We start from the raw sequence: 21,222 nt of genomic DNA, 5'->3' as shown, positions 1-21,222 counted from the left end.
GTCTTCTGACTCCCAGGTTTGTGCGCATTCATAAGGCAACACCACTTTCGGGTATGTTCAATAGGAATTGAATGTCTTTTCCCTCTCCTCTCAGACCATGAGCTCTGAACGGGAGAGGGACTGATTCTGATCTCGTTATCTTGTACTAACTGAGTGCTTAGTAAAAGGCTTGGCACAGCCATCGTTAAAATCGTGTATTCAAAGACAGAACCCTAAATATTTCAGTTCCTTTAACATTTCTGAGGTTATTTTAATCCTTGATATTTCACTTATTTTTATGTTTTAGAAACTTCTCCCTGGGAAATATACAAGGTGGTCTGAGTGAATCAAGGAAAGGGAAATTTCCAATTTGGCCAGAATGGAATGAAGCAGATATAAATGCAGAAAAATGGGATGGAGGAAAAGGAGTAAAAGAGAAAGAAAAAGCTGGTAAAAGCCCTATTATAGTAAGTTGAATGTGTGCTTATTTTGTATTCATTTTTTTCTTTTAAATGTATTTAATGGTTTTGTATTTGTCTTATTTAATTTTTATTTTATTTTTAGAATTTATAAAAACACTATTAGCTTGATTTCAGATTTTTTTTTTCCTACTTGAAGGAAAAAATTCTGAAATCAAGTTACGAATGTAGAGCTCTAATTTAAAATAAAGCATGGAAGCATTCTCAGCAAGGAGTTTATGGTCCTAAATTGTTTTAACAATTTGAAGAGACTCCAAAAAAAACCAGATTTTCATAGGTCAGTGATTAACGATTCTATTTTGGTAGAGTATTCTCAAATGGTATGTTAAATTTTGTGATACCAACGATGTTGCAGTGTGGTCATTCATTCATTCAATCGTATTTATTGAGCGCTTACTGTGTGTAGAGCACTGTACTAAGCGCTTGGGAAGTACAAGTCGGAAACATATAGAGACAGTCCCTACCCCACAACGGGATCACAGTCTAGAAGGGGGAGACAGACAACAAAGCAAAACATGAAGACAGGTGTCAAAACTGTCAGAATAAATAGAATTACAGCTATACGCACATCATTAATAAAATACAAAATGCCACTTTTTTTAGGCCAGGATTTCATTAAATCTTATCAGAATACAGTCCTACAAAATGGCAAAAGCAAATACAGGTCTAAGTCATGATTTGATAAATACTGAAGAGTGATGGAATATAATAATTGTCTTCTTTTTTTAAAAAAATAGTAAAGTCAACCCATCTTCTTCCAGTATTTTTTATTTCCATTGTACTAAAAAGAGCGAAGCAGCATGGCCTAGTGGATAGAACACAGGCTTGGAAGTCAGAAGGACCTGGGCAATAATCCTGGCTCTGTCAGTTCTCTTCAGTGTGACCTTGAGCAAGTCATTTAACTTTTCTATGAGCCAGTTACCTCATCTGTAAACGAGGAACAAAACTGTGAGTTCCATGTGGGATATGGACTGTGGCCATCTTGATTAGCTTGCATCTACCCAATCATTTAATATAGTGCATGCACATATTAAGTACTTAGCAAATACCATAGAAAATCATTCGTGGTTAAATTTCAATTATACCACCTTGCTTTACTTAATTTTATTTTGAGTGGAGTTGGCTGAATCCGTTTCACGAAGGATATCACCATGCCAACCTATTTGAATTAGGCGGGCCTCTGAAGACTATGTCTACACCAGCAAAGTTAAGTGGAGAAATGAGCAATTATTTGGCAATTTGATCAACATGGACAGATAAATTAGAGAATTAAGATTTTAAACCTGTCAACTTCATCCTCATCTTCATCTTTTTAAGTGGGTAACAGCCTCAAGTCTGTATTTCTCTTTGCCTGTGATCACAAAGGTTTTTAGAAAGTAAGGCTTGAGGTTAAGTAACATAATCAATGTAAGTGAGAGGTTATGGACATGATTTTCATAAAAGATATATATATGTATTATATATAATTGTCTTTTGTATTTGAAGATGACGAGAATAAATCAAAGAACAGCTTCCTATTTTAAAGTATCATTAAGTCTATTCATTTATGCATAATTATACGTAATGGAATTTTGTAAAAATATAGAAGTTACTGTATCACTGATGAACAGGAATGAATAAACATTAGACTAGCAATGCTCTACTTCTTAAAATTTTGCATTCCTTATATTTCCTTTATTCAGTCTGTGAGGGAACCTTGTATGACAGCTATTTTATCTATTTTTCATTTTAAACAAGTGCCTCTCCTCTTTCATTCTTTGACTAAAGATGTGCAATTTTAAATCCCATTAATTTTACATGTATGCAATTAAATATCTAGAATTATATCTTCTATTCAATCTAGTATGAATCAACTTCAAAATGTGGTTGTTGGGAAATACATCTTTGCTATGTGTCATTGAAGAGAGCTTCCTGGTATGCTGCAACTTTCACAGAAAATATTTTCCAGTATAAAGGAGAAATGACTGCTTCATAAAGCAGCTGTGAACAGTGTACTATGTAATTTAAATATATAAGCTGATGCATTTCCAAAATCTTATGTCCCTAAGATATTTCTGTGATTTTTATTTGGGGAAAATACTTATATTTTCTAGTGTTCCATTGTTTCTCCTAAGTCTTTGAGATTGTAGTTCTTTCATGCAACACTCAGCACGAGGAGAAATGGAGGCCATGAAGCTGGCAGAGCAGTAAGGAAGTGCATTTGCTCAGTTTGGTCAAACAATACTTATTTTCAAGGTTAGTTTAAAATCTAATAGAGTGGGATATCCAAAAAAACTATGGAATGGATAATATTTTGGATTAAGAGAAACAGAGTAAAGGCATTCATTTTACCCTAATTACCTTCAGTATCTGATGTATCTAAATAAAAGCAAGAAGTAGCACCATTTCCCAGCTATTAATAGCTATTTTAAAAGGTTATTACTTTATTCAAAAAATCTTGTTCTTTAAACATTAACTAGTAGACATATGTGTTTTATGGCTCAGATTGAGTTTATTTAGGTTTTCAATTTCAAAAGGAAGTTTTATGACCCATAACCTTGTATTTTCACAAGTCGAAAAATAAGCAGGCTGTAGTTTCTTCCTTGTAAAAGAGCCATTCAAAATAATGACGGGTTGCAACTTGCACTGAGGCTATGCAAGTGAGAATAAAAATCTTATCTTGATTTTCCTGAGTTGTGGCAGTTTTCCATAACTGCCACTTTATAATACAAATGTCAATTTGTCTGTTTAGAACTATGCTGAAGAAACACAGAGATGTGACAGTTCCATTTTGTTATCAAAATACACTTATCTACCTTTAATAACAATTTTAAACCTGAGGAAACATTTTCTCCTACTGTATTGTACTCCACTGTTTTCCTAGCATGATAAAACTTTGTCAACAAGAACAATTTGACATTTTGATAAAACTAAAGACAATGATTGGTGTTTCATTTTTCTGCATGTACATTTTGTGTAGCATTTTTTTGATGACCCTGAAGGGAAAATTGAATTACCACCATCACTAAAGGTTTTTTCATGGAAACGTCCACAGGAATTCTTAACTAAGGTAAGAACATTTATTTCATGTTAAATGTAATTATAGGTCGTTTATGTTGTGAAAATGAGAACTGCAAATGTCTACAAATTATAGACTTTGACAAATTTACATAGCATGCATAGGTCAGTCAATACTTGCCTCTGTAGTTTACCCCATAAGGACTAATAAACTGTTCATATGCTTATAAAATGTATTTTTGCTTAACTTGATATTTGTGGAGTCTGCCAAGCCAAAGGAGCTGTATTGTCTGACAGCACTGTTTATTGTTGTTGCAGAAATTCAAGATCATTGTAAGGATTATTTAGTCAGGGTTTATCCATTGTAATACTCTCATATGTTCCTACTCAAGAGGTTAACAGAGTGAATATGAGCCCGCTGTTGGGTAGGGACTGTCTCTATGTGTTGCCGACTTGTACTTCCTAAGTGATTAGTACAGTGCTCTGCACACAGTAAGCGCTCAATAAATACGATTGATTGATTGATTGAAAGGGCTTTCTGTATTTTTAAAATGCATTTAGTAATTAAATCTATTGTGTTGGGAGCCCAGAAAATTATTAGTGCTTTCCCACTAAAATATTATATTATTCACCCCATATTACACATGAAACATAAACAGGATAGGCTACCAAAATGAAATGTTATTGCTGATGCTAATTCTCTTAATTTCTAGTCCACTGAAGTATCCACTAGATCTATGGCAAACCCTAATGAGGCGGAGATGGAGGGGAAGGAAGTTGTCTCCCACAAATTTCCTAGTAGTAATAATAATAATAATAATAATAATAAAGTTGGCATTTGTTAAGCGCTTACTATGTGCAAAGCACTGTTCTAAGCACTGGGGGGGGATACAAAGTGATCAGGTTGTCCCACGTGTAGTAGTAGTAGCAGGTAGAATGAAGCCTAGTAGAAAGACACAACCTCTAATCCTGGCTCTTCCTCTTGCCTACTGTTTGACTTTGGACAAATCATTTATCTTCTCTGTATCTCAGTTTCCTCCTCTGGAAAATGGGGCTTCAATATCTGTTCTTCCCCTCCTCAGACTGTGAGCTCCATGTAGGACAGAGCCTGGTTGGATCTGTATATTACATTTACCCCAGTGCTTGGCACACAGTAATTTATTTAGTTGTGTTCAAGTGCTAACTATGTGCCGGGCATTGTATTAAGTGCTAGGGTATATACAAGATAATCAGGTCAGACAGATTCCATGTCCCACATGGGCACAGTCTTCCTGTGTTGGATCACTCACTCACAAACCAGGGCGTGGCTTGGTATTGATTTCCCTGGAACTCACTGGAATCTTTGGTTAAGTGTTGTAAGTGGTCATTTTCTTGTAGGATGGAGGCGTCTCTAAGCATTGACATGATGTATCATAAAACTATGAGGAAGAATTGAGAAGCAGTGTGGGCTAGTGGATAGAGTGTAGGCCTGGGAATCAGAAGTATCTAGGTTCTAGTCCTGGTTTTGCCACTTATCTGCTTGTGTGACCTTGGGTGAGTTGCCTCACTTCTCTGTGCCTCAGTTACCTCATCTGTAAAATGGGGATTAAGACTATGAGCCCTACGTGGGACAGGGACTGTGCTCAACCTGATTGCCTTGTATCTACCCCATTGCTTAGAACAGTGCATGGCACAGAGTAAGTTCTTAATAAATACCATAAAAAGTTTTAAAATTGTTCTTCCTTCTACATTTCAGCATCCAAAGTACAGGAACCCTTTTGATGAAAAAACGGAGGAAGTCCCAATTCAAAAATTTTTAAAAAAAGGAATTACTTTAGCAGTCAGTCATTCTGGGTTCAATTCCTGACTCTCTCTTTGTGTGTGTATATATATATATATATATATCTATATCTGCTGGGTAATCCCAGGTGCAACACTGTCTTCCTGGGTTTCAGTTTCATGCAAGAAATCTGTCCAAAGGGATAGGTGACACATTTCTTTTACCTTGTGCAGAAGGTAACCCTTCAATCTGTGCTTTCTTCACCCATCCCTGTACTGCCAGCCATTTTTGCAGTTTTTATTAGAAAATTATTATAAACAGCTTTCAGTGTAATTTAAATAGAAAAGTAAAAGCACCAGTGCAAAGCCCTCATGGAACAGCAGAGTTTGCAAGGTAGAGTTGGAAACATTTCACATGAGGATGGTATTTACAACCAAAAGACTAGTTCATTAAAAAAAGTTATACAGAATTGAGAAATTGTGAAGGACTTCGCTTTTTAAGTCATGATGGCTTGTTTAATGGGACCTTGGGAAAATCAGTTAATTTCTGGGTGCCTTGGTTTCTCATCTGTAAAATGGAGATTACATACCCTGTTCGCAGTTCCTTCCCTTTGAGAGCTGTGAGCCCCATGAGGGACAGGAAATGACTGTATTGTATCTACCCCAGCCCTTAACACAGTGCTTAACAAATGCCATGATTACTGTTATTATTAGGGGCATGCAAGGGTGAGCTGCCTACAAACTGGCATGATGTTCCAGTTGAATTATGGAACATTTATCTCCTCTGTATAAATCTTCATTTTTACACAGGGATGATCTCTCTTTATGCAAACTTTATGCAGTTTTTTATAGGATGCAGTTAAACTCCATTTAGCCATATTTATCTATGACCCCTTCTATTTAATGTAGAATTGCTGCTTGCTGTCCTGGCCCATCATTTCTGGTCCAGTCCCTAACTGGTTTTGTGCTTTATTGGAATCAAATGGGTGGCACAGCACCTTGCACAAGGACATTGCTTACATCCAATAATAGTTGTGGTATTTGTTAAGCGCTTATGATGTGCCAAGCATTGTACCAAGCCCTGGGGTAGATAAAAGATCATCAGGTCAGACACAGTCACTGTCCTACATGGTGCCTGTAGTCTAACAGTGAGGGAAAGAGAACAGGGGTTGGATTCTCATTCTAAAGATGACAAAATTGAGGCATAGAGAAATTAAGTGACTTGCTCAAGTTCACGCAGCAAGCCAGTGGTGAACTCAGGATTAGAATTCAGGTCACTGGGCTCCCAGTCCTGTGCTCTTTCTATTAAGACATGCTGTTCTCCATTTTGAAAATGCTAAAACCTGCATAATGGATTGAAGTGTTCATCAACAACCCGCGTCTTATTGGAGAAAGTTGTTCATTATCTTCCTTGGACTTTGAAAGCTACTTTATTCCTGTAGTTTTACAAAGGACACTAAACCTCAGCCAGACATTAAAAGTGTTTTTACCAGCCCATCCCAGCATCCAAGGGAAAGAAATCCAGAGGAAATGAAATCATCATTCTTCACTATTCACCTACATCATTACCTTCCTGGTTAAATGTCTATTTTCAAAGAAAGAAAAAGGAGAAGAAAGCTGTCGGCTATGTGCAAGTGTGAAAGACATATGGAGAGAAGTAGAGAAATAGAGACAGCTACATACATCATTGCCATACACACCTCATCCCCATCCCCCACTCATTTGGAAAAAATACCTACATAGAAGCATTCCTATATTCTCTCACTGTCAGGAGAGTGCACACGCAGGCGTGCACACACACACACACACACACACACACACACACACACACACACACATTCCCCTCCTTGCTGTCCCACACTCATATATTAACTCTGCCCCATACCAACCCCTGCAATTTCAATAATTCCTTTTACTGATATTTTTCAAGGTGCACAGCCGTTCAAATTAAGAATAGTAGCATCAGTCTAAACAAATTTACCATTCATAGTGTCAGGAGTAATATGTCTTGAGTATGGTAAGTATGCCATCTTTGTAAGAAAACATTGCATAGAGCTCTGTAAGAACTGCTCAAATTTTACTAATCTCTAATATTCTCATTCTATGTGTGTGATCATCAGATCAGCGCTTAGAACAGTGCTTGGCACATAGTAAGCACTTAACAAGCACTTAACTTAACAAAGAAGCAGCGTGGCTCAGTGGAAAGAGCCCGGGCTTTGGAGTCAGAGGTCATGGGTTCAAATCCCGGCTCCACCACTTGTCAGCTGTGTGACCTTGGGCAAGTCACTTCACTTCTCTGTGCCTCAGTGACCTCATCTGTAAAATGAGGATTAAGACTGTGAGCCCCCCGTGGGACAACCTTATCACCTTGTAACCTCCCCAGCGCTTAGAACAGTGCTTTGCACATAGTAAGCGCTTAATAAATGAAAAAAAAAAAACAAAACAAATACAATCATTATTATTATGACAAAATTCAATATTTGATATTTAGGGCACTGAACAGTTCTTCCAGAGAAGTTTACAGTTCCAAGCAATGTTCACTTAAAAAGATGAAATCATTATCCTCCTCAATAGATTTTAATTCTGAGACTGTTGTCACTAGCTATTTATAGTTACACAGTATTTTTTAATGAGGATCAAAGGAGCATTAAGAAATAAATTATGATTATGTAATCAGTTTACATTTGACACCTAAGTGTGATTTTCTAGCTATGAGATGTTAAATCCACTGTAAGAATGGGTCATTTAAATTTCAAATAGCCAATGGTAAGCTCCTTGAAGGGAGAGACCCATCTGCTTACTCTGTTGTACTTTCCCAAGAAGTTAGTGACACTGACTTTAATGACACTGGTCATTAATAAATACCATTGATTGATTTAATGCTTTGAAAAGGATTTTCCCTCTTATGGACTATGGAAACCACTTGGTGATTTGCTAGTCTGATGAGCTGTAAACAGAATTTGTGCTACACTCATTTGTGTATCGTTTCTTAACCAAATCAAAGCCTTTACAGATCATGTGCTCATAAAATAAATATTACATCAAACTTACAACAGCACTCACAACCTTCATTTTTTTTCCCTTCATTTCAGGTTCCTGTAGTAGTGAAAAATGAAAATAGATTCAACCTGTTTTCAGCAAATGAGCATTTAATCTGCAGTGAGGTAAATCAAGAAAATATGAGCTGGCTCATTTCAATTGACTATCTGAAGACTGTATACTACATGTGGGCACATATGCCAACTCTGTTTTTTATACTTTCCTAAATGATTAATATAGTACTCTGCTCCGGTAACTGCTCAGTAAATATCACTGATTTATATGATGGGCCATATATAATAATTATTATAAAATATGTACCATAATGACCATAATTATTATATAATAATGATTATACTTGTACTTCCCAAGCACTTAGTATAGTGCTGTGCACACAGTAAGCGCTCAATAAATACAATGGATTGATTGATTGATTATATATAATATATACCACAATTACCATAATTATTATAGATTATGAATTACATATCATATTACATTATTATGAATTATATATTATATTATTGTTATATAAGGCCCATAAGATAAATCAGTGATATAAATCAGTGATATATATATATATATATAATTAATTTACAGGCACCCATGCCATAGCAGTGTGGAGACCTGGACTAGACACCATGGGGCAATGCCATTAGCTTTTCCAGCCCAGTTTTTCAGGCAGAAAGTGTAGCATAAGCAGCCCACCCTGCCCTTAGACTTGTAAAAGAATAAGAGATGCCAAGATGGCATCACCCCCTTAGGCCCCCTGCCAGCTGGAGTCTTTGCAGGGTGAGCACAGCAGGCTTCGATCCCAGGGTTGTGAGTGGAGATGAGAGTGGTGATGCTGCCATGACAACCGTATTTGGGAGCACCCATGGAGTGTGCAGTTAGGCAGCTGTGAGGCAAGCGGGTTGATGACTTCTGGGCAAGGACAAGGAGAACAGTTCACATCTGGCCCCGGTGCCCAGTGAGGACCAGAGAAGAGACGATGAAGTGGGAGGCAATGGTTCTCCTCTAGTACTTTTTACTTCTTCTTCCCTCTCTCTTAATTGTTATTTGTTAAGTGCTTACTATGTGTAAGTCATTGGGGGAGATACAGGTTAATCAGTTTGAACACAATCCTTGTCCACATGGGGCTCCCAATCTAAGGTATGGAATCCCCATTTTACAGATGACATAAGGCCCAGAGAAGCTAAGTGACTTGCCCAAGGTCACACAGCAAGATTAGAACCCAGGTTCTTGTGACTCCCAGGACCATACTCTATCCACTAGACCATGCTGCTTTCCTTCTTGTCTTTCCTTCCCTTCCATCAACTCCTCCCCTCTATTTTTTCTTTCTAGTCCTCTCGAAGCCCCATCCTCAGTGCCCCACCACCTTAAAGCTCCACCCCAATTTGCCTCTATGCTCAAAATAGAGTGGTTGTTCCTGTCCATGTATAGAATTGCCCTTGTGGTTGAGATGCCACTGGTGGTCAAATTTATGTGTGGATGAGCATGTGAATGAAAAGGTAAACATGGAACCCAAAGTCCTGACCTGATTGTGCGTGTCCAAAGTCTAGCCTTTGCAATATTGTCAGGTTTATGTTTTTTCAGCTCCTCTTTTTCCTCATTGTCTCATGATCCTTTAGGAGCTTCTGCCCCCAAAATCCTGCTCCCTTGACTGCAATTTACCCTGCTGATCTGTCTCCAAAGCATCTACCAGTTTTCACCTGAGATGCAGAATTGCCTTAGACTTTGTTATTATGGTGCACAGTCAACATCTCTGGTGCATTTAGTCTTTCAGACTACTTATGGTCCATTTGGCATATTAGGATCCCAGTGAACTAAACAGTGTCCAAATGGCAGGCAAGAGCTTAAGTATCTCTCAGCTACCTAACATCAATCAATCAATCAATCGTATTTATTGAGCGCTTACTGTGTGCAGAGCACTGTACTAAGCGCTTGGGAAGTCTAACATAACACAGTCTAACATATTCACCCTTGGAAGGAGATGGCCAAAAAATGAAGTGTCCAGCTTGTTCTACAGAGACCTTATGAAGGAAATGCTAAAAGGAAAGGTAAACTCATATTTGTTAAGTGCCTACTACGTAACAAAGCACAGTACTAAACACTGGGGTAGATAGAAGATCTTCAGATTGGACCCAATCCCTGTCCCTGGGGCCCACAGGAGGCTCATGATCTTATGTAATAGGGAGAACTGGTATTGTCACTTTATTTTTGTGTCAAGCACTGTTCTAAGTGCTGGGGTAGATACAAATTAATCAGGTTGGACACAGTCCCTGTCCCACATGGGGCTCCCATTCTAAGGTACAGAACCCCCATTTTAGAGAGGAGAAAACTGAGGCACAGAGAATTTAAATGACTTGCCCAAGTTCATACAGCAGACAAGTGGCAGAGCCAAGATTAGAACCAGGGCTCTCTGATTTCCAGGCCTGAGCTCTTGCCTATCCAGCGCTTAGAACAGTGCTTTGCACATAGTAAGTGCTTAATAAATGCCATCATTATTGCCAATCTCTATCAAAGTAATTCAGCTTTCATTTAACATAGACCTCTAGAGGGAGTAAGATTTTTGAAAATTCACCACCTCCAGGGCAGTGAATGACAAACCCATATAAGACCGATCCTTTTCTTAATATCTCCAGATAAAGAGACTCCATGGCTTCCCTTCATAGCCTGCCATACTGTCTTTTCTCCTTGGTAGCTAGCAATTGTCCTTTAGTTTGTACAAAAATCTCCTTTGCTTCAGCTTAAGCCATTTGCTCTTCTTCAGAGTTTTGGACACAGTCAAAAACTGGTCACTATTCTATTCAATCAGCCAAAAGGCAATTATTGAATAATAACTTTTTTCTCTTCAAACTAAACAATCCCGATATATGCACCTATTCTTTGGAGCACTGATTTTTCCATATTTCTCTTCTCTGGACCACCTCCTGCTTTTACATATCCTTTTAAAAATATATTCATTGCACTAGGACACAGAAGTTTAATAAAAGTCATACCAATGAAGTATTGGGTAGAAAGATTACTTGGTTCTTGCCTGCCATATTCTGATAATACCTTCTAGAACCAAGTTAGCTTTATTTATTCATATATCACATTACTGACATGTTCAATCTGTCATCAAAATAACCCCTAGCCTATTTTTCTGTTGTACTTTCTACAACCTATATCTGTGCTCATTCTTCAATCTTGCATATTTTCTTATTGATTTTTGTTGCTTGTGAAGGGCCATTTTATTGACATGGCTGAATTTTTTTTTCCTGCATTTTGAAGTATTAACACTCTATCCATTTCAGTATCTGACAAGCATATCCCCATACCCAGAACATCCTTTAATAATAATAATAATGATAATAATAATGGTACTTTTACCTCATCCGTAAAATGGGGCTTAAGACTGTGAGCCCCCCGTGGGACAACCTGATCACCTTGTAACCTCCCCAGCGCTTAGAACAGTGCTTTGCACATAGTAAGCACTTAATAAATGCCATCATTATTATTATTATTACTTGTTAAGTTCTATGTACCAGGCACTGTTCTGAGTACTGGGGTGATATAGGGTAATCAGGTAAGACACAGGCCCTGTCACACATAGGGCTCACAATCTTAATCCCCATTTTAAAGATTAGGTAACTGAAGCCCAGATAAGTGAAGTGATTTGCCCAAAGTCACACAGCAGATATGTGACAGAGTCAGGATTAGAACCCAGGTCCTTCTGACTTCCAGTCCCATGCTCAATCCACTAAACCATGCTGTTTCTCTAATCCTTTAAATTATTAATACAGATAACCCAAGGACTAATCCCTATATCAAACCTCAGTCCCCCAGAGCAACTCATATCATTAAGTCTTTGTCACTAAGGGTGATTTAAAAGAATATTCTTATGACCTATTACAGTTTATAGTAACATAACCATGCAGTACCTGTGGATTCTGCACTTTTGAGGGATTAATAATAATAATAATAATAATAATAATAATAATAATAATGGTATTTAAGTGCTTACTATGTGCCAAGCACTGTTCTAAGTGCTGATTAACACTGCTTTCCTCCTTGAATTTGAAGCATAGGCTGTTACCTACATTCATTGTTTGCTTTTCCTGTGTCAAAGAAACTAAAAACAAAATTCACCTGAGCATGTCAGTAAGTTTCTTAACATTTTCCTATATAAAACTGTATAGAGAATATATAGAAAGTATATAAAGATTTTAATGCAGTTTTTCCTAAATCCTAATGGTTTTATGATTCGGTCCATTGGGGAGCTAACCATGTAACGCTGTCTTTGCCTTTAGCTGATGAGATGGATTATAAGTGAAATCTGTGCAGTATGGAAAATATACAATGGAAATGTTTTAAATAGTGATTTTAAAGTCAATGGACTAGATCTACCTCCTCTCTTCTGGAAGCCCTGGGAACACATATATGCTCTGTGCAAGGCAGTGAAGGGACACATGCCTCTTTTCAATGTGTATGGAAAATACGTGGTGAAACTCTACTGGATGGTAAGTTTACCAGCACTCACATAAATTCATTTTAGTGTAAGGATTGAATGGTGGAACAGTGGTATGCCAGAAACCATGCTGGAGGCAGCAGCTAGGGTGGTGGAGAGGAAACCAGAGATAGCTAGTCATGGTGAGCCTGAGGAGAAGTAATGAGAAATTTGGCCCTGGGGAGCTCAGTTTTACTGATCTTCCCCAATTTCCTACAGTTGGGTCTCTCCCTAGCTTCCTTGCTTCTTCTCACCAAAATTCCCTAGGTTGATCCTCTCCTTCCTCTTAACACTGCTTATCATGAGCAATTGTAAGGTGGATGTTGGCCGGTCAGAAATTCCTGGCCAGCGGCAGGACTTTTCCGTATTGCTGCAAGGATGATGTTTGGTTACTAGAGTAGACAATGATTAGCAGTGATTTTGTTTAGGTTTTTAATATGTGGTGAGGTAGGTGGAGTAAAACATAATGCACATCATTGTTTTATTTCAAAGCTTCAGGATGTAGTTTATTCAGAACAGTGCTTATCACTTGGATCCTTGAAAAAGAAATAGGTGAGCAGAGTCATTTCAGAGGGCAAAAGTCTCTTGCAAATGGAAAGGTTTCCCTGCACACGAAAGGGATTATCCTTGAGGGATTTCGGGAGGTTGTGGTGGGGAAGGGGTGTATGTTTGTGTGTGTGTGTGTGTGTGTGCTCCTGCTCTCTGGGTAAAGGAGAGACCCTCTGTTTTAAGTGCTTTTCAACTTTTTCTTTTGATACTACCAATCACTTTGTCCTTGGACAACTGGTATAACTGGTAATAACTGGTAAAACAGTTCTTTTACATTGGAGAGATCAAACAGTTATCTAAAGCAAGTACATAAGCAAATAGAATACCTTTATTCTCCCCTTTTTTCTGATATTTGTTAGGCACTGACTATATGCCAGGCATTGTACACTGGGGTAGACACAAGCTAATCAGCTTGGACACAGTCCCTGTATCACAAGGGGCTCAAACCCATTTTACGGATGAGGTAACTGAGGCACAGAAAAGTGAAGTGACTAGCCCAAGGTCACCCTCAGCAGACAAGTGGTGGAGTCAGGTCTAGAACCCAGGTGCTTCTGACTCCCAAGCCTAAGGACTTGGATTGTACGATCATTTGGTGTGCTGTGAAGTAAGTACCTTTGGCATCACTCCAGTCTCAGAGTAGCTTCCAGGTTTCTGTACATATAAAAGAAGTGGGAAACCAAATTAGGATACTGGATATACTGGATCTAGTATAAGGGATGCAGCCAATACTGCAGATATGTTAATGCACTGGTTTCTGGGTACATCTAAAGTGTAGACTTCCAGGTGAACTATGAGACTGGTCACCCATCAGGACCATGTGCTTGATGAAAACTACAGGGCAGTTGACACTTTTCTCTTGAAGGTAATGCAATCAGATAAACCCTACAAAGGAGTGGATTTAATTCTGCCTTCTCTGCCTAAGAACTTTATATTTTATTGCATTTTTGTCTGAGCAAAAATAAAACAAAACTATCCAGCTGCAGTAGGTATCAGGTGTTTCTGACTAATCTGTAGGTTTTCTGTCTTGAGTAGGGGAGAAAGGCAGGGAGTGTGCAATTAAACAGGATGTTTCTGATTCCATGTGCTGATCTATGGGGAGTGTTATTAGCATCCCCTGTGGCCCTAAGCAAAAGCATAATATGCATGTACATTTAGAATATATTTATTATGTCATTAAACAATTTTCTCTCTAGAAGCTCATTTTTGACATTCTGTGTAACCCTGGGCAAGTCACTTAACTTCTCTGGGCTTCAGGTTTCCTATCTGTAAAATAATAATAATGATGGTATTTGTTAAGTGCACATGGCAAGCACTGTTCTAAATGCTGGGGTAGATACAAAGTAATCAGGTTGTCCCACGTGGGGCTCACACTCTTAATCCCCATTTTGCAGATGAGGTAACTGAGGCACAGAGAAGTTAAGTGACTGGCCTAAAATGACAGTTATTATCAATTTTTCCACATTCCTCTTGAATCATGAGGTATTGTTTTGTCCAGACAACTTCTCTGAATTAGTGAATTCTATATGTTTACCACAGATTGTTTGAGGAAGTGTTTGCTTTTGTTTGTATGGATCCAACAATCACCTTTAAGTTTCAGTGGGTTGGTGGTGTCTTGTCCTATTGTTGTGAAATTTAGTGCAAAAGTCCTTGTCCATTTTACTGGTCTAGAGGACGTTTGGATTCAGTTCAGTTCAGAGAGAAGACTTGTGTTTTCCTGTAAAACACAGATGGAGAAAGACTCCCCTAAATCTATACCATTTACTCCCTTTTCTTTCTGTGTCACCTTTGCACTTGGATCTGTACCCTTTTAGGATTCGATATTCCCCCTTACCTGCAGGTGCAGAGGATTTAAGTACATACTTGTGATTTGTTTAATGTCTGTTTCCACTTCTAGATTGTTGAATTCCATGTGGGCAGGGACTGTCTCTATAAAGAGTGTTATATTGTACTCTCCCAAGTGTTAGTACAGAGCATTGCACACAGTACCTGCTTCATAGGTACCATTGATTGATTGATTATGGATGCTTCCTGAAATGGATTCTGCTATTAGCAAATCAAGACTACTACTTTAATGAGGAAAGATATGCCCATTTTTTAATAGTATTTGTTAAGCGCTTACTATGTGCCAGGGGGGAATACTGTGTATATATACCTGTATATATGTCTATATGTTTGTACATATTTATTACTCTATTTATTTATTTTACTTGTACATATCTATTCTACTTATTTTATTTTGTTAGTATGTTTGGTTTTGTTCTCTGTCTCCCCCTTCTAGACTGTGAGCCCACTGTTGGGTAGGGACTGTCTCTATATGTTGCCAACTTGTACTTCCCAAGCGCTTAGTACAGTGCTTTGCACACAGTAAGCGCTCAATAAATACAATTGATTGATTGAATACAAGGTAATCAGATTGTCCCACATGGGGTTCACAGTCTCAATCCCCATTTTACTGATGAGGGAACTGAAGCCCAGAGAAGTAACGTGACTTGCCCAAGGTCACACAGCAAATGAGTGGTGGAGCTAGGATTTGAACCCAGGTCCTTCTGACTCCCAGGCCCATGCACCAATGTTCTTAACTTTTTTTTTTTTACAAGGAAATAGGACTTTTAAAAAGACATTCTTTCAAATTATAGCTTCAGCAATACACTGTCATACGAAGTTAATTTATTGTGATCATTTTTTTAAAAAAAGGTTTTTATTTTGTAATGCTGTTTTTGAGCTCCAGGTATTTTGGAAACTATAATGCTGCGTAAATTAACAAGCTTCAGGTTATGGACAAGAAGCTTTTGGATGGTAGGATTGACAAATGTTCCTAAGAATAGTACATTTTAGCCTTTAAGAAGGCACAGATTTAGGAAATAAAGAAAGGCTTTACTTTCTTATCCCTAGCCCATTTTAATTTGATTAGATTCTGCTGGTTCTTAGAATGCCTACTCTAACAGATTGCACCTGTAGGAATTCCTTTTGCAGAACTTTGGATTTGCAGACATTTCAGCCATATGCATATTTTGAACCTAATTATTTGGGCTTGACATTTTATAGTTCAGTCATTTAATTTGTAAGCATGATAATCCGATTGCTTTTTCAAATTGAAAAAAATCCCAAAATAGCAAAAGCCACAGGCAAAAAAGTTAGGAGAATATAAGCTTGTCATTGGCAGGGAACGTGCCTGCTAACTCTGTTGGATTGTATTCTCCCAAATGCTCTCCCTCTCCTACCTTCCCTCTCTGATCTCCTACTTTGCTCCTCTAACACCAACCTATTTACTGTGCCTCAATCTTGCCTTTCTTGTCGTGTACCCCTTGCCCACATAACTTCCTCTGGCCTGGAATTTCTTCCCCCTTCGTATCTGACAGACCAACACACTCTCCCTCTTCATTCATTCATTCATTCATTCATTCAATCGTATTTATTGAGCGCTTACTGTGTGCAGAGCACTGTACTAAGCGCTTGGGAAGTACAAGTTGGCAACATATAGAGACGGTCCCTACCCAACAGTGGGCTCACGGTCTAGAAAGACCCATTAAAATCAAATCTCCTCCAAGAGGCCTTACCTGACTAAGCCCTCACTTCCCCTATTTGTCCGTCTTTCTGCATTGCCAGAGCACTTGGGTGTACCACTTAAACTCTTTGATTTTCACTCCACCCTCACATATGAATTTACGTCCATATTCATTGGTAATTTATTTTAATGTTTGTCTTCCCCCTGTCTTCATGTCTATATACTCTGTGTTGCACTCTCCCAAGTTCTTAATTCAATGTTCTGCCCAAGATAAGCACTCAGTAAATACCATTGATGATCATTATTATATTATTCTCATAATGCATAATCCAGCCAAGAACTTGTTCTACCACTACCATTATATTTTAACAAGAAAAAGAAAACAGGCTTCTACTGGAGTTAGTCCTATTAATTGATTGTATTTATGGCATTATAAGTTGAATTTTCTTCTCCCCTTTAGGGTTGCTGGAGGAAGATAACTGTTGATGACACCCTGCCTTTTGATGAGGAGAACAATTTATTACTTCCAGCTACCACGTGTGAAATTGAACTTTGGCCAATGATATTAACCAAGGCTATTATTAAGCTGGCAAACACTGAGTACGTTGCAGGATATTCTGGGGTGAAAGGAAAAGAAATTTCTTGCCTTGTTAACCCATGACATGCCAGATATGTGGCATAATATGACATCAGAGGAGGTGGAATCAGGCACCCAGCCCTCCACCTGTTGGGCCAGGGACAGAAACCCCAGGAAAGGGAGCCTTTCCCTATCCCACCCCACTTGTCCTTCCACCTTGCATGCAGTGTGACTCTCCCCAGAGCCTCATAGGAGCCCAGTTCTGCAGATCGGACCCCTGCACTGGACACAGGGCTGAGTTAGCCCTTCCGCTTAGACCCGAGGTCTCCCTCCTCCTCCCCCCTGTTGTTTTTCTCCACCTCCTCCCCAAAGAACACCCCTGAGTCCCACCCCAGCATCCCAGTGGCAGTGTTGGCAGGAGGAACAGGTGTGTGGAAGGAAGAAGAGAGTGAACGCATCCCTTTGGCCTCCTGCACCTGGAACCTGAGCTGGGGCCAGTGTCAGTAGATGGGGCCCTGGAGGGGTGGTGAGGTGGTGCTGAAGGAGCAGGCTGGCTGGATGAACAGCACTTTGCCATGGTGCACAACCCTGCACTCCTAGCAGCGTTATCTCTAGCCACCTCCCTTGACAATGATCACTCCCCCTACATTCCCTGCAGCCCCCTCCAGAATTGCCCACTTCAGCCAGCCTGGCCCTGTAACAGCTCCCTCTTCACTTTGCCTACACTCAGTCTGTTGCCACCCCCATCGCGTGGTGCTCAGCTCTAACCGTGCCAGGGCTCAGTGTGGGAGCAGAGGGTCCTGCTTTATGATATGCTTTATGTCCGCAGCACCTGGGACTTCCGCCCCGCACCCGCCCTCTGTGTTTTCTTCACGCTTCTGTAAAATCTGATACAGCTGTCTTGGAGCTGGAACAGCCGTTCTTCTTTTTTTTTTCCCTTTCCTTTTTTTTTTTTAATGGTATTTAAGTGCTTGCAGTGTGCCAGGCACTGAACTGTGATCTGGATTAGCTACAAGCTAATCAGATTGGACACAGTCCATGTCCCACATGGGCTCCCCAGTCTTAATCCTTAGTTTACTCAGGTAACTGAGGCACAGAGTAATTAGGTGACTTGCCCAAAGTCACACAGTAATAATAATAATGTTGGTATTTGTTAAGTGCTTACTGTGTGCCAAGCACTGTTCTGAGCTCTGGGGTAGATACAAGGTAAATAGGTTATCCCATGTGGGGCTCACAGTCTTCATCCCCATTTTACAGAATAGGGAACTGAGGCCCAGAGAAGTTAAGTGACTTGCCCAGGGTCACACAGCTGACAAAGTGGCAGAGCCGAGATTAGAACCCATGACCTGTGGCTCCCAATCCCAGGCTCTTTCCACTGAGCCACACTACACAATAGACAAGTGGTGGATCTGGAATTAAAGCCCAGGCCCTTCTGAATCCCAGACCCATGCTTTATCTGCTTGGCCGTGCCGATTCTCAGCTACTTTTGGCTGATTTTCTAACTGAACTTTCTGGTACTTTCCGGCTTACCCCCGCCACTGACTGTGTAACAGCAGGGAATGTTTTTACCAACTCTTTTGTATGATACTCTCTCAAGTGCTTGGTACTTGTGTTTGTGTTTGTCTCCTCTTTGAGGAGCATTGTGACTCTCTGCAGAGAGTAAGTGCTCAAATATCATTGATAGACTAATAAACAGCAAATCCATTGTAACAACATATAATAATAATAATAATAATGGCATTTGTTAAGCGCTTATTCTCTGCAGAGCACTGTTCTAAGAGCTGGGGGGATACAGGGTAATCAGGTTGTCCCACATGGGGCTCACAGTCTTAATCCCCATTTTACAGATGAGGTAACTGAGGCCCAGAGAGGTTAAGTGACTTGCCCAAAGTCACACAGCAGCAGACAAGTGGTGGAATTGGGATTAGAACCCATGACCTCTGACTCCCAAGCCCCTGCTGTTTGCACTGAGCCATGCTGCTTCTCTCCAAATAATAGTACTTGTTAAGCGCATGCTAACATATGAAAAGTAGAAGATGAAAGCAAGTTCTTCCAAGAGTCTAGATTTTTACTTAAAACCCTAAAGTAGTTTGGGGGGAGATGAGTTTCTATAATCCTGCTGGAATTTGCCTATCTAACCTGTATACTCCATTAAACTCACTAGGGAACTCCCGTTTCCAGAGGTTCTTATAAACTATGCTACTAGAGGAGACTGGCCTTGCTTTCCCATGAATGGTTTTTAGCACTCAAAGGTCTAGTCGTGGTAGTACTGTTTAGTAGGTAATCATTTGATGCAGTGCATGTACTAGACACCTGGAGAGTACAGAGTATAGAAGTGACATATTCCCTGCTAATAATGATCTTACACTCTAATACTATAATAATAATAAGAGAAGCAGCATGGCTCAGTGGAAAGAGCATGGTTTTGGGAGTAAGCGGTCATGGGTTCTAATCCTGGTTCCGCCGCTTGTCAGCTATGTGACTTTGGGCAAGTCTCTGTGCCTCAATTTCCTCATCTGTAAAATGGGGATTAAGACAGTGATCCCCACGTGGGACAACCTAATTACCTTGTATCCACCCCAGCGCTTAGAACAGTGCTTCACACATAGTAAGCACTTAACAAATGCCATCATCATTATTATAATGATAATGATAATAATGATTTTGGTATTTGTTAAGAGCTTACTGTGTGTCGAGAACTCATCTAAGACCTGGGTTAGATACAAGATAATGCACAGTGCCTATCCTACACAGGGATCATAATCTATGTAGGAAGGAGAACAGGAATTGAGTCCCCAATTCATAGATGAGATAACTGAAGCACAGAGAAGTTAAGTGACTTGCCCAAAGTCACATAATAGGCATATGATAGAACTCTAACTCCCAGGCCTGGGAGGTCCATGTTCTTTCAACTAAGTCACACTGCTCCTCAGAGAGGAGACAAACACAGAAATATTTATAGAAACAGTCAGAATAAATAATTGAATGTACAATTCAATAAAGGCAATCAATCAGTGGTATTTATTGAGCACTTTGTACAGAGCACTGTACGAAGCTCTTGGGAGAGTACAACGTAACAGAGTTGTTAGATATTCCCTGTCCACAAGAATAAACGGACATACAAGACAGCTGAAGGTGAATACAAATAAGTGCTAGAGTTGGCTGAGAGTTTATATGGTTTAGTGTGCTAGGAAATTAGTAGTAGTAGGAAGAGTATTTATTAAGTGCTTACAGTGAAAAGAGCACTGTGCTAAGCACTGAGAAAAAACACAGGTGGGAATTCACTAGCCTCGTTGGGGCTCACAAACTAAAACTAACTGAGAAAGGCTTGATGGAGGAAGTGGGATATTTGGAGGGTTTTGTGGGGAGAGGTTCAGTCTGTTGGATTTGGGAAGAGAGGATGGTTCAAGCTAGGGGTACAACGTAAGCGAGGGATGGAAGCCAAAGAGTCGAGAGTGAGGAAGAACTAGAAGGTTGGTTTGGGAAGAGTGAAGAGAGGAAACGTGGGAGTATCAGGGAAAGAGCAGATCAGTAAAGTGGGTTGTATTGGTGGAGGGTCTTGAAGCCGATGGTGAGTTTGTTTGATGTGGCAAGACATAGAAATCCAGTGAGGAGAGGAGAGATGTAGGTTGAATGGCACTTCAAGAAGATGACCTATGCAGCAGCCAGTACTTTAGTTTGGAAGGATACAGGAGACTTTAAAGGGAGGCTTTTAAAGATGTGGATTAACCTGAATGATGCTTTGAATAAAAGATCTGGGAATTAGAGTAACCATTTACTTCGTCAGGTAATTGGATTGCCCTAGATAGGTTATGTAGGCAGCTGAGAGAAATGCCTACTTTGGAAT

At 39.5% G+C, this 21,222-nt stretch overlaps 1 protein-coding gene across 1 annotated transcript in view; it reads left to right on the top strand.

Annotated features, from left to right (window-relative positions):
• ADGB (androglobin) overlaps window positions 1-21,222 on the top strand; it is a 178,836-nt gene that overhangs the window by 21,821 nt on the left and 135,793 nt on the right. The window contains exons 2-6 of the mRNA XM_038768913.1: window positions 287-446; window positions 3,418-3,507; window positions 8,306-8,377; window positions 12,548-12,757; window positions 17,259-17,398. Of these exons, the coding sequence (XP_038624841.1) occupies window positions 287-446; window positions 3,418-3,507; window positions 8,306-8,377; window positions 12,548-12,757; window positions 17,259-17,398 (672 nt within the window). The remainder of the gene's footprint in view (window positions 1-286; window positions 447-3,417; window positions 3,508-8,305; window positions 8,378-12,547; window positions 12,758-17,258; window positions 17,399-21,222) is intronic.

This window comes from Tachyglossus aculeatus, chromosome 2, assembly GCF_015852505.1.
Source record: "Tachyglossus aculeatus isolate mTacAcu1 chromosome 2, mTacAcu1.pri, whole genome shotgun sequence".
Taxonomy (NCBI): domain Eukaryota; kingdom Metazoa; phylum Chordata; class Mammalia; order Monotremata; family Tachyglossidae; genus Tachyglossus; species Tachyglossus aculeatus.
Note: the sequence above shows the minus strand (reverse complement) of the source record. Positions and strands in the feature narration are given on the sequence as shown.